The sequence below is a fragment of the Molossus molossus genome, unplaced genomic scaffold (genome assembly GCF_014108415.1).
Source record: "Molossus molossus isolate mMolMol1 unplaced genomic scaffold, mMolMol1.p scaffold_m16_p_7, whole genome shotgun sequence".
NCBI lineage: Eukaryota > Metazoa > Chordata > Mammalia > Chiroptera > Molossidae > Molossus > Molossus molossus.
In genome coordinates this window covers 46,585,676-46,599,080 of record NW_023425401.1, presented here as the reverse complement: position 1 = coordinate 46,599,080, position 13,405 = coordinate 46,585,676, and the positions used below count along the sequence as shown (strand labels likewise).

The window sequence follows — 13,405 nt, the reverse complement described above, 5'->3', positions numbered from 1 at the left end:
TCATGGTGATAGAAAAATAAAACTAACAAAAAAACCACATGTGAGGCAGTGAAAAAGTAGAACTTTAAGAAATGGTGGCTGACTAGAGATGGAGTTGAGTGCTAAGAAGAGTTCCTCCCAACAGCTGAAAAGTCCACAATGAGGGGTTGAATGAATGATGGTACTGAGTAACTACAATGGCAAAGTAGGAGGTAAGAACTGGTTTAAAGGGAGAATATGACTTTGGGCATACTGAGTTGGAACAGTCAATCAATTCTCAGAAGGAGGGACCAGGCAGGCATTTCTAAATGTGACACCATTTATCAGGAGAATACTTGAAGCAGGGAAAAATCAATCTTCTGGAATAGATAAAATTGCAAAAAGACAACAAAGATAAAGAAGAAATGAACATATTATACATTGATACTTAAATCCTAATGCAAAAACATGTGTTTAGCCAACAGATTTATAAAATTTTAAAAATTTAAATTTATTAGGATTTATTAGTAACACAATTACACAGAATAAAGTTCAGGAATTCATCAATTATGATCACCAATGTGTGCTTTTTCTGCCTTTTTAAACTCTAATTTTCATGATTCAAATTTATTCAGTATGGTTGAATTTCATACATAGCTTCACAATATGAATATTACAGGTCTTCCATCAGTAAAATTAATGAAAACATATCTTTCATGAAAGGCACATAAAGAATCTAAACTAACACACTTAAGAAATTTTGATAATTTTAAATTTCTTTACTCTACAAAGAAGAAAAACAAATCCCCAAGATGAAACGGATATAACTGTAGTCTGTGGTTACCCACACACACATACACACATACTTCAACAAATATACTTCAACTTAACTCAATAAAACAACAGCACATAACTAAACTTAGAAACTACTTACCACAAGGCTCACTGAAAGGCTAACTCTTTCAAGATGAGTGAGAAAGGCAAATAGGGTGGGGAATGCTGTTCATTTTGATGAAACAAGGTCACAAGATATATCATGAATAAAAAAAAAAATGACTCTATTGAAGTTCAACATCTAGCTGATATGTAACACTTATTTGAGCATACGTACAATCACTGACTTTATTAAATACTATTACTCATTTCCTAAGTGTAATTGCCTGTTCATTCTCAGAAATAATAGCACAATTTAAAAAGAAATAATATAAACTCAAGCAACTGGAAGATATTTGAATAATCTAAGGGAAAATAGTAATTTTAATATAGTCTGATAATTAAATTTGAAACTAGTTACATATATGAACTAAAAGCTTGCATTACATCAGCAACAGAATATTTAAAGGTCTTTCTCATTATTTTCCAAAGAGCTATTTTGTATGCTAGGTACAAGGAATTTCCCAAAGGAAATACACAAATGAATGTCTCAAAATTCATTATGCTGACATATTTTTTACCCAGAAATGCTCTTCTCATCCACCTAAAGTTATAAATAAAAAGGTAATTATTTAAAGTGTATAAAAATTAATCTGGCATCTTTAGGGCAATGCCTGAATATCATCCAAATATTAAAATTCAAAGTGAAAACAAATCAACTGAATAAAAATTAAGTATTTATAAGTCCAAGATAGTAAAATATGAAATTTTAGTTCTTTAAATCAAATCTAATGTAGAATAAGATCAGCATGCAATCTTAAAAAAGAAAATGCATACAGTGTTTAAATAATTAATCCAAAGGCAGATATATTCATCCTCTTTAAGAACATTTCAATAAAGCATTAAATTTAAAGAACAAATCATGTTATTAAAATAGTCTGTGCAATGTTTGTACAAATAACATTTTTATGATTATAAGATAATCAAGATAAGGGCTGCAGTGTTTCCTAATATTAATTACTATACTTAAAATTTTATAGGGCATGAACATAAATAAAGCTGTTTAAAACTAATGAACATGGTACTAGTCTGGCATTGAGTACAAAGTACTTAATAGTCCTGTTATTTCCAAAGCGATCACACTAGAATTGTAAGTTGCAACTTTTAAAACCTAAAAGTAACGTGGAAAACCAAAGTTATAAATACATGTATACATACATTTGCATATTTACACTTACACAGAAATCATCGATACACTAGAGCCCAGCTTTCACACTGCCCTTAGTTTCACACAGCAGGACCATCTTTTGCATTTAAGAAAGGTGCTTTCTTTCCTTTCCGTTAAAAAGAAAACAAAACAGAACAACTTTGGTCAGGTCCAGATGTGTTTGCTGTATACTACATTCTGTGTTGCTGCAAGACTCTAGTCTAGAAAGATCCACATATAAGTACTCATTTGGTTTGAAAATGCATTTAACCATTCACTGCTAAACTCAGAAGAGACCACAATCTTTTAGGTTATTTTTTATGATGACATCTGTTACGGCATCAAAAACAAACTGCACATTCTTAGTATCTGTGGCACATGTGAAGTGGGTGTATATTTCCTTTGTGTCCTTTCTTTTATTGAGGTCTTCAAACTGACATTGAATATATGCAGCTGCCTCTTCATATGTGTTTGAGCCTGGGATGGGAAAGGGGAAAAACATAAGGAGAAAAGTAAAAAGGCTTATACGACTAAGAAAAATGGGCCTTAAAGATTGAAATTAGTTTCATACATTTATAATATTTGTACTCCATAATTGTATTTTTCCTTAAAGAATAAGAGAAACTATTTCTTCTAAATGAAAAATACCCAGTGTTAACTACCTTTTCATGAATACATGTTACCCTTGAAAAAAACAAATCTGAAACCAAAAACATGCTTTTACACATTCTATAAGATTTTTGTTCCTGCTTCAATCTCCAAATGCCAGATCCCTCCCTCGTTCTTCTTATTCCTTGTACCCTATATCCCGACACGGCACCACTCGGTTCCCACTCGGTTACACAGGAGCTGATCAAGAATGCTGGCTTCAATGCTAACCAGTATTTTTATTCCCTTTCTTACACACATATTAAGGAGCATTTCTCATTAATATGTTCATTAAAAAATTGTACAAAGGTCTACAAAAGAGTGAATGGCACGCTCCTGCTTTCAGGTAACTGACTGACTGAAGACTTCTGAGTCCAAACACTCCAGAAATTGATTGTTAGTATCAGAAGATAATCACACGCATACTCTGCGACCCAGTATTCAGTTTCTAGATGTGGCCTTGACATAATTATATGTATGTTTTACCACAAAACATATAGATTCTTAATAGCAGAACTTCTAGTTAGGAAACAACCAGCTAATAAATTCCTATATATTCATAAAACAAGCTGCTATACCCAATAACGTGGGTAAGTTTCATAAACATACTGTTGATCAAGTAAAGCCAGATATAAAAAGACTATACACTATATAATTCAACTGATGTTTAGAAAATAGTCAAAGAAATCTGACAACCATCAAAATTAATCAATGAGGATAAGTCATAATAAGTACTTGTGTGTGTGTGTGTGTGTGTGTGTGTGCGCGCGCGCGTGTGTTAGGAGGGGCATGATGGGGCTTCTGAGAAACTGGAAATGTTCTACCCCTTCACCCGAGCGATAAAAATACCAGTATTTCTATTTTAAAAAATTCAGTGAGCTTCATATTAGTGTTGAGTGTTTGTGTATGTATATATTTTTATATATACACATATATCATACTTCAATCAAATGCTCATTTGAAAATAATTATTAAATTTCTCTTTGTAGTAATAGCACATTATTTGCCTGGCTTTCAAGGTCCTCTAATACTCAACCTGTTCAGAGGATCTCTGTTCTGAGATCCTCTCTTCTACACTGAGGCTCACCTCATGGCATGAGAACACAATACACAGACTGCCACCTGTGTTGGTACAGAAACCTCTCCTCCAATTAGTTCACCAGTTGTTTCCATACCTTTGTTACAATAAACATGCTGGAACGAACATGGGCATGCAGATATGTTTTGGAGTTTGTATTTTGTTCTCTCATATCCAGAGATGAAATTGCTGAATCACGTGGTACTTATGCCATGTTTTTTGAGAACATCCGTAGTGATGGCACCAATTTACATTCCCATCAACAGTGCAAAATGGTTCCCTTTTCTCTACATCCTTACTAACACTTGTTATTTCTTAGCTTTTTTATAATCACCATTCTAACAGGTGTAAAGTGATAGTTCATCGTGGTTTTGATTTGCATTTCCCTGATCATTAGTGGTGCTGAGCACCTATTCATGGACCTGTTGGCCACCTGTATGTCTTCTTTGGAAAATGTCTACTCAAGGCCTCTGCTCATTTTTTATTTTGTTTAGTTTTTTGCTTTGGGTTTTTTTGTTTTTGTTTTTTGCTATTGAGCTGTATGAATTCTTTCTATATTTTTGGATATTACCCCCTTACCAGATATATGGTTTGCAAGTATTTTCTCCCATTTGTAGGTTGTGTTTTCATTTTGTTGATGTCTTTCTTTCTTGGGCAGACGACTTTTAGTTTGATGTAGTCCTACTTGTTTATTTTCGCTTTTGTTACTTTTGCTGTTAATGTCATCCAAAAATATCATCACCAAGACTGATGTCAAGGTGCTTACCACCTGTTTTTTTCTAGGAGTTTTATGGTTTCAGGTCTTATGTTCACATCTTTCATCCATTTTGAGTTCATTTTTGTTAATGGTGTCAGATAGCAGTACAGTTTTCTTTTGCATGTGGCTGTCCAGTTTTCCAATGCCATTTACTGAAGAAGCTATCTTTTCTATGTTGTATATTCTTGGTTCCTTTGTTGAAAATTAATTGACTATATATGTGTGGGTTTATTTCTGGGCTCTCTATTCTGTTCCTTTGATCTATATGCCAGTTTTAGGCCAATACCATACTGTTTTGTAGCTCTGTAATATGGTTTGAAATCAGAGAGCATTGTGCCTCCAGCTGTGATCTTTCTCAAGACTTCTTCAACTATCCAAAGTCCCTTGTGGCTCCTTACAAGTTTTAGGGTTGTTTCTTCCCTTTATGTAAAGAATTCCATTGGACTTTGATAGAACTGCATTGAATCTGTAGACTGCTGTGGGTAAGATGAACACTTTAACAATATTCTTTCAATCCCTGAGCATGAACTATCTTTCCATTTATTTGTGTTTTCTTTCATTTCTTACATCAACTCGGTTAAATTTATTCTTGCGTATTTTGTTCTTTTTGATGCAACTGTAAATGGAGATGCTTCCTTTATTTCTGATAGTTCATTACTAGTATAGAAATGTAACAGCTTTTTGTATATTATTTTTGTATCCTGAAACTTTACTGAATTGTTTATTAGTTCTAATAGTTTTGTAGTGGTATCTTTAGGGTTTTCTGTATATAATATCATGCAATCTACAAATGATGACAGTTTTTCTTCTTCCTTTCCAACTTGGCTGCCCTTTACTTTTCTTGCCTAATTCCTCTGCCTGACTTCTAATACTATGTTGGATAAAAGTAGCGAGAACTGGATTCCTTGTCTTGTTCTTGATCTTAAGAGAAAAAATGTTTAGCTCTTCAGCACTAACTATGATGTTAGCTGTGGACCTGTCATATGTGAGCTATATTATGTTTAAGTACATTTCCTCTAAACTCACTTTATTGAAAGTTTTAATCATGAATTGATGAATTTTTCAGATGTTCTTCTGCATCTAATTTAATCCTTCATTTTGTTAAGGTTGTATATCACATTGCTTGATTTGCAGGTGGTGAACCATCTTTGCATCCCTGGAATAAACCCTATTTGATCATGGTCTATGACCCTTTTGATGTACTGTTGAATTTGATTCGCTAATATTTTGTCAATAACTTCTGCATTTGTGTTCATCAGAGATATGAACCTATAAGTTTCTTTTTTTGTGTGGTGTTCTTGTCTGGTTTTGGTGTCAGGGTAACGCTGGCCTTGTAAAATGAGTCTGGAAATGCTCTGCCCTATTCTACTTTGGGCAAGTTTGAGAAGAACTGGTATCAATTATTTTTTAAATGTTTGTTAGAATTCACCAGTGAGGCCATCTGGTTATGGTCTTTTGTTTGTTGGGAGGTTTTTTGATTACTGATACAATCTTCTTACTAGTAATAAATCTATCCAAATATTACATTTCTTCATGATTCAGTCTTGGTAAGCTGTATGTCTCTAGGAATTTATCCATTTTTTTTCTAGGTGGTCAAAATACATTTTAAGTCTTTTAAGTTCTTAGTAGATAACCATATACTTTTACAAATAAAATGGTATTTTATTAAATCATAATAAGGTTGTTGTTCTGAATTTCTAAAGTAATAACAGTGCCTTTTTTACACAGAAGGTAATGCAATCACTATATTAAAAATATACGTGAGGAAAAGCAGGTTTATAGCTGTTCATATAGAAAATACTACAATAATAAATAAATACTAATACAAGAATAAACAGTGTTTTGTGTACTCACAACTATAACCTACTTTTGCCACACCCTGTATGTTTTGGGAAAATAGCTTTCACTGAGTACCTAGCTCAATTTCCTGTATATATTCTGTGTGGCCAGTTACATTACCTAATCCCAAGAGCAACAAGATATGCACATTAATAAACTAACAGACACGTTCTTCAATCTGATTTTAAATCTTAAGAAAAGAATGGCAAGGATGGGGGCAGAGGAGAATGTGATAGATATTGTCTAACAAGTGACAGAACTGTCCTAAACAAAACTAAGTACAGATGACAACCTGGTTCAAGAATGGAGAAGTGGGAGGTTGATATAATTCAAAGGGAGCTAGAGATTTGGGAAAAACAAAATACACTGAGTGTAGTTTGAGTTTCAGGTGCTAAAAATCGAGTACATGCTCAAGAAGTAGTTGGAAATGTAAGCCTAGAGAGAAATCAGAGTTGACAACAGAATTTAACATGATGACAAAAATATGACCATGAAAGGATAGAGGCTAAAAGATTACAGGCCTGCAGCTGGAAGGTGGTGAACTGCCAACATACAGAAAAAAACAAGAGGGCAAGATAGAAGCAGAAAGGGGTAGCAAATAAACTGAGTATTTTAAGGCTACAGAGGGTTCTTCTATAAAAAGCAACAGCCATACGAATGAGGAGTTGAGGCTGAAGCAAGAGGTAACTGAGTCAATAATTAGGGAATGCAGTGAAGATTAATTATTATACTAACACTAAATATGTGAAGGAATTACGTCACATTCTTTGTTGAAAAAATTTTGAAATTAGGGATATTTATTAACTTGACAATATCAGGGACATTCTTTTGCATACTGTATACCTGGCAAAGAAAGAGCTAACAAGTATATTCCTTGTTGCTCTGAAGTCCCTGCAGGTTATCTATGGATTCATTTGCGCACTCTGGTAATATTAGTACAAAACAGCCACTTCATAATAAAAAATGACAAAAGCTGAAGACAGATAAAAGGAAGGGCAAAACTAAGCCACCTTGATTCTGGATAACTTCAATCTTGGAATTAGTACTATAAATAATTTTGTTCATCATAAGTGCTAAAACTGTTGCTGGATAAAGTAACTTATGATACTATGACTTTCAAAAAGAAAACAAGTTTTAAAATAAGAAACTGTGTGAAATTATTTTGAATTGAAGTATAACTTTGCAGTATACAAAAAAAGGGCTGTAATAATTAGTGGGCTTATATTTACTGAAGATCCCTCTTCTACCCCCAGTTCCAATGAGAATTTAATTAAAGTTAGTCTGGTGGTTAATGATGTGATTGATGGACTTAGGTCTGGATTTGGATTACGTCCCAGTAAGTAAGAGTACTGACACCACAGGGTTGTTTTAAACATCCCCTGTTACTTATCGTACAATTTACTCAATCCAAGGCTGACTCAATTTCTGTTTATAACCAAATTCCTGAGACTTATTTTAAAACAGGAAGAATGAAGAATCGAGTAACTTGTATAAAGTAGCTAAATTTACCAAACTCTTCAGAAAATTTTGATTAGAGAACCTAAAAACTGTTTTTAAGGCACAGAGTTCTCTTCATTAAAATAAAATCTTATTCAGTTGAAAGCTACATTACTCTGCTTTAATGAGAGGTGTGTGAGTGTGTGAAGGGTGGGGCTGCATCTCCCTTCCTTGCACCCACTTTGAATAGCAGCAGTCCAGAAAGTGTTCCAAAATGAACCTAAACCATAACCGATGGTTCAGCCTACTTCTGATTGTAAAGATGGGGTAATGAGACCCAGATAATTTAACTGCTTTGCTCAAGATCAAAGAGCTAATGATAGAAAAGCCAGGACTGTACTTCGGTCTCCTTTTCTCACTGCAGACCTTTTTCCACAGTAGTGAGATTAAATTACCGTTAATAGTCTCACTACCAAAGTTTGGCTTTCCTGTGAAACCTTCCCTGACTCCTGAGTTGTTAGCTAATTCACAAATTCCTGCTTCACCTGTTCCCCTTACATTTATTGTTCATGTTACTTCATAGTAGCATGCTGCACTGCTATTGTGTGTCTATGAGTCACTTGTCTTGGAGATTAGACAGGGAGCAAGACATGCCTTATTTATTGTGCATCACACAATACTTGACGCAAGACCTGTTAACTAGATGCAGAAATCAATGCTGTACATTTATAAAGATGTGAAATCATAGAAAGTTATTTAACTTTTCCATAAAATGGATATGTCCTTTTCAATAATCTAATCCATACCCCAAGTAACTACTTGTGTTTGAATACAGTGTGATAAGTAATTTCTCTTCAAGGCAAGAATTACTAAACCAAGGGATTCAAATCAACAACTGAAATCTTGCCTTAGGGGAAGTTTCACTTGGAAATATATGACATGACAAGGTATTTACAGAAAGTAAAATACCTGCATATTCTGGATAGCATATAGTGAGAGGGCTCTTTTTGATCTTTTCTTCAAAGAGATCCTTCTTGTTTAGAAAAAGTATAATAGACGTTTCTGTAAACCATTTGTTGTTACATATGCTGTCGAACAACTTCATGCTTTCATGCATTCGATTCTGCAGTAGATAAGATACAATCGGTCTGTCACAATGGCAAGGATTTTGAGAAATATTACTTTTAAAAAATAACAAATGTTGTAACAAAATAGAGCTTAGCTGAAAAGTAGATAACATACTACGACAGCACATTTCTGGCATGTAAGAACAAGCACACCTTTATTTTTGGAGAGATGAGTGTTCACATCACTCATTACCTTTGGCATTCAACCAGTACTCGCTGAGTACCCACTATGTGTCACTGTGCCTGAGCATGTCCTGCAGAGGATGTGAAACCTAGGGATGCCAAGTGTAAACCTTTGGAAAGATCTCATTATTACAGAGAGAACTGAAGTTTCCATTAAGAGATAAGTAGATCTTTTTAAATATTAATAAGTTAAACTGAAACATAATTAGCTCAACACCTTAATATAAAGGTTTGCTAAGGAAGGAAATCTCCATTCCTGTTTCCTGCCTCCCAGTATCTACGGTTTCAACAGAGCACTGCTGTATTTTCTGTTGCTGAAATGAGGGCAATGAATGTGTGAGGTGCAATGTACCTCCTGCACTGTAACCACACATACCTGATTTTAAAAACAGAAAACTGACATTTCTTTTTTTCTCCAGTTTGTACTATACTTACTTTAAAATGACAAAGTTTTCAATTTCTACTTAAAAATATTTCCCCCAGATTAGTGGTACACTAAAATACATCTAAAAATTACATGGCAGTGCAAAGTATAACATAAGTCAAAGATTACTGAGCTGGAACTGGTACAAGCAATACGTTAAGAAAAATAAGTCTTGGACTATTATGAAACAAAGTTTATTTTTATTCAGTAAGTAGATACTACCAGATATAGGGAATGCATAATTAAACACATTAGGGTTGAGATGAGATTAGCTCTTTCTTTTCCTTTTTCTCAGGATCTATCTTTGCTTCTTTGATATAGTTCCCGTTTACTATGGAAACAGAAAAGGGCCCAAACTTTCAAAGAATTCAGACATTAGCAAGACTTTTTCTTAGAAAAAGTCCTGGAAACATCTTCAACTTTTCATACTTTATGCTCAATTCTTTAAAAGGGGCGGTGGTACTTGCCATTTCTTCATCTTCAGCTAGAACCAGGTCATAGTCACTCAGTGCCACACAGAAAATGATGGCGGTCACTCCTTCAAAGCAATGAATCCATTTCTTCCGCTCAGACCTTTGTCCACCCACATCAAACATTCTGTAAGAGGAGAAATAATGAGTTGGACATCACATTAAATGTCCCAAAGCTCTGAGTTCTATGATATCAACAAAAATTGCGAGAGACTGTGGGATGGGAAGAAAGGAGAAAAGGACTTTATAGGACAAAAATAATGTCAGAAATTGATTTTCACAAATGGGAAATGTCTGATTTTTAAAAAATTTTGACTTAAGAGATGATAACTCAAAACAAAACAAAAAAACAAAAAACCTTCAAAAACAACATATTAACATACAAGAACACTTAGAACATTAAAACAAATACATATGAATAGACTTCACTATGTGTAAACACAATAATTCACATGAAGCAACTAGGAAATGCAGAGAACTGAGTGTGTTCAATTTGCCAATGTCATGAAATGTTAGAGGCAGAGGACATGGTCCCCTCTTCCCCTACAAGATGTTGTTTACTCTCAGAGGCAATAAGCAGGACTTTGACGTGAAGGAGAATCCACTCCAGGTAAGAAAAAGCTGAGCAACCAAGTCATATTTAGAGTGGGGCCAACAAGTTGCCTAAATTAAAAAGTAAACCCAGGTTATAAAAAAAAAAACAAATGTGAGACGCAATATGAGATAAATGGGTAGCCCTAATGAATAATCTTAAAATACAGAGTAAAAAAAAACAAAACTTCTTTTTAAACAATTTGCAACAATAGATCACTAGATTAGTGTACAGGGAAGCAACACAAACAGTATAAAGACAACAATTCTTTCCTCTTTTTCTTGTAAGAGTTTATTAAGTTAACAAAAGTTGAAATGCCCATAGGGTATGTTATGCAACCTAGCAGTAACCACTTATATAATGAAAACACTATGCAAAATGGTACATTTTAAAAGGTTCTATTTATCTAGATAGTGAACTAATTAAAATAGTTCCTATTTAAATCTCAGGAAGCAAAAAGAATTTTCCCTGAAGAGCAGTATTGGCCTGTAAGCCAAATCTGAGTACATCAACTAGTATTGTTACTTTTTATCATCATTTAAATGGCTTTCATTTCGTTGGTTTAGCCAGTAAATTGTTAACTTTAAGAATGTTACATAGCCCAGCCAGTGTGGCTCAGTGGTTAAGCGTCAACCCATGCACCAAGAGGTTGCCGGTTGGATTCCCGGTCAGGGCACATGCCCAGGTTGTGGGCCAAATCCCCAGTGTGGGGCATGCAGGAGGTGGCCAGTTGATGTTCTTTCTCATTGATGTTTCTCTCTCTCTCTCTCTCTCTCTCACTCTCCCTTCCTCTCTCTCTAAAATCAATAAAGAAAATAAAAGAATGCTATATAATAATGATTTGATGATAAATGAAAATGGATAAAATACAAAAAGGAACAGTTGGTAATAAAGATCAAATAAGAAGAAAATAAAATTAATTAAAATAGTATACATTTGCTAAATTGTCAAGGAACATAATCTGAAACGAACTTCACCAAAAAGATAATATATTTTAGATAACTTCTCTGATCAAATGTCACATATTTTCTGACCACTCAATATATACTAACAACCAAACCCACGCCATCCCACATTTTCCCTCTGTGATGGTTAGTTTTATGTGTTGATTTAAATAACATTTGTTATTTAATCAAACATGAATCGAGGTGTTGCTGTGAAAGTGTTTTGTAGTTGTGGCTAACATTTATAATCAGTTGACTCTGAGTGAGGGAGATCACCCTTGACAATCTGGGTGGACCTCTTCCAATCAGGTGAAAGGCCTTAAGAGCAGAAACCAATGTTTCTCAGAGGGAAGAGAAATTCTGCCTCAAGACTGCAAAATCCGTTTCTGTCAGAGCCTGCTGTCCTATCCTACAAATTTTGGACTTGTCAGCCCCCACAGTTATATAAGCCAATTCCTTGAAATAAACAAAATCTACTCATTCTGTGTCTATGAAGAACTCTGACATGCAAATTTTAGTACCCAGAGTGAGGTGCTGCTATAACCAACGTAAAAATGTAAAAGTGGCTTTGGAATTTGGTAATAGGTAGAGGCTGAAAGAATCTTGAATTACTTGACAAAAAAGCCCAGACTGCCTAGAAAAGATGGCTGGCTGGAAACATGGACAATAAAGGTGCTTTTGGTGAGACTCAAATAGAAGTGAAGAGGATGGTGGAAAAACTTCTATCACAGAGAATTGATATAGCATTGTGAACACAATGTTGGGAGAAAGATGAATGTTAAAGATATGTCTGATGATTGTCATAAGGAAATGAGAAACACGTTTCTGCACACTGTAGAAAAGGCATTTCTTTTTTTAAGTAGCAAAAAGAATGCTTAACTGTGTTCTAATTGGTGTATGGTAGAATTTGTAAGAGATGAACTTGGATATATAACAGGAAATTTCGAAGCAAAATGTGCACGGGATGGTCTTGTTTCTCCTTGATGCTATAGTAAAAACCAAGAGGAAGAGATAAACTGAAGAATGAACTGTTAAGCAAGGAGGAACCAGACACACACAGGGAAGAAGGCCATGAGACAAAGCCAAACCCTGGAGTGATGCAGCTACAAGCCAAGGAACACCAAGGATTACCAACCACCACCAGAAGCCAGAAGAGGCAAGGAAGGTTTCTTTTCTAGAGCCTCCAGAAGGAGCAGATCCCTGCTCATATTGCTTTCTAATGTTTAGCCCTCTAGAACTGTGAAAGAATAAATTTCTGTTGTTTTAGGGCACCTCGTTTGTGGTAATTTACTACAGCAGCCCTAGGAAACTAATACTCCTCTACCTTGCTTTATTTTTCACTATAGCAATCATCATCCCTTGAATATTAAATATTTATTTATATCACCCTCCCCAAACAATGTAATTTTATTTATTTTGATCACTTTATACCCCTTATAGTGGGCACAGACAAGTATTTCATAAATATTTGTTGAATAAATAGGTGAACTGTGTCTCTAGAATATTTTAAAACACTTTCAAATAATAATAGACTAGCTTTGGTCACCATATTAAAATCCAGACCATCCAGTTCTGCTGTGGGAATGTTAAATATAAAAGAGCTTTCACTTGATAATTAGGTAATCTGAAAACAGAAGAAATCCCTTCAATCTATTTAAATTAGAAATGAACGAGGATCATTCAAATATTGGTCTTAATCAAAGAACCTTGAATCTAAGCCAGTGTTTCTCAAACTTCAGGGCACAGCAGAATCAGCAGGTGGATGAAGTCAACAATGCTGTTCTGAGGACTGTACTTTGAAAGTCACTGGTCTGATTCTTAAGCCAAGGAGAAAAATGACTGAGAACTGATAGTACAAATGATAGGAT

General features: G+C 34.5%; 1 protein-coding gene across 1 annotated transcript in view; it reads right to left on the bottom strand.

Moving 5' to 3' along the window:
* Positions 1-1,783: 1,783 nt before the first annotated feature.
* The window catches only part of GNAI1 (G protein subunit alpha i1), a 31,448-nt gene continuing 19,826 nt past the window's right edge, over positions 1,784-13,405 (bottom strand). The window contains exons 5-7 of the mRNA XM_036247190.1: positions 9,999-10,128; positions 8,767-8,920; positions 1,784-2,515 (exon numbers count right to left, since the gene is read on the bottom strand). Coding sequence (XP_036103083.1) covers positions 2,325-2,515; positions 8,767-8,920; positions 9,999-10,128 — 475 coding nt within the window. The 3' untranslated portion in view covers positions 1,784-2,324. The remainder of the gene's footprint in view (positions 2,516-8,766; positions 8,921-9,998; positions 10,129-13,405) is intronic.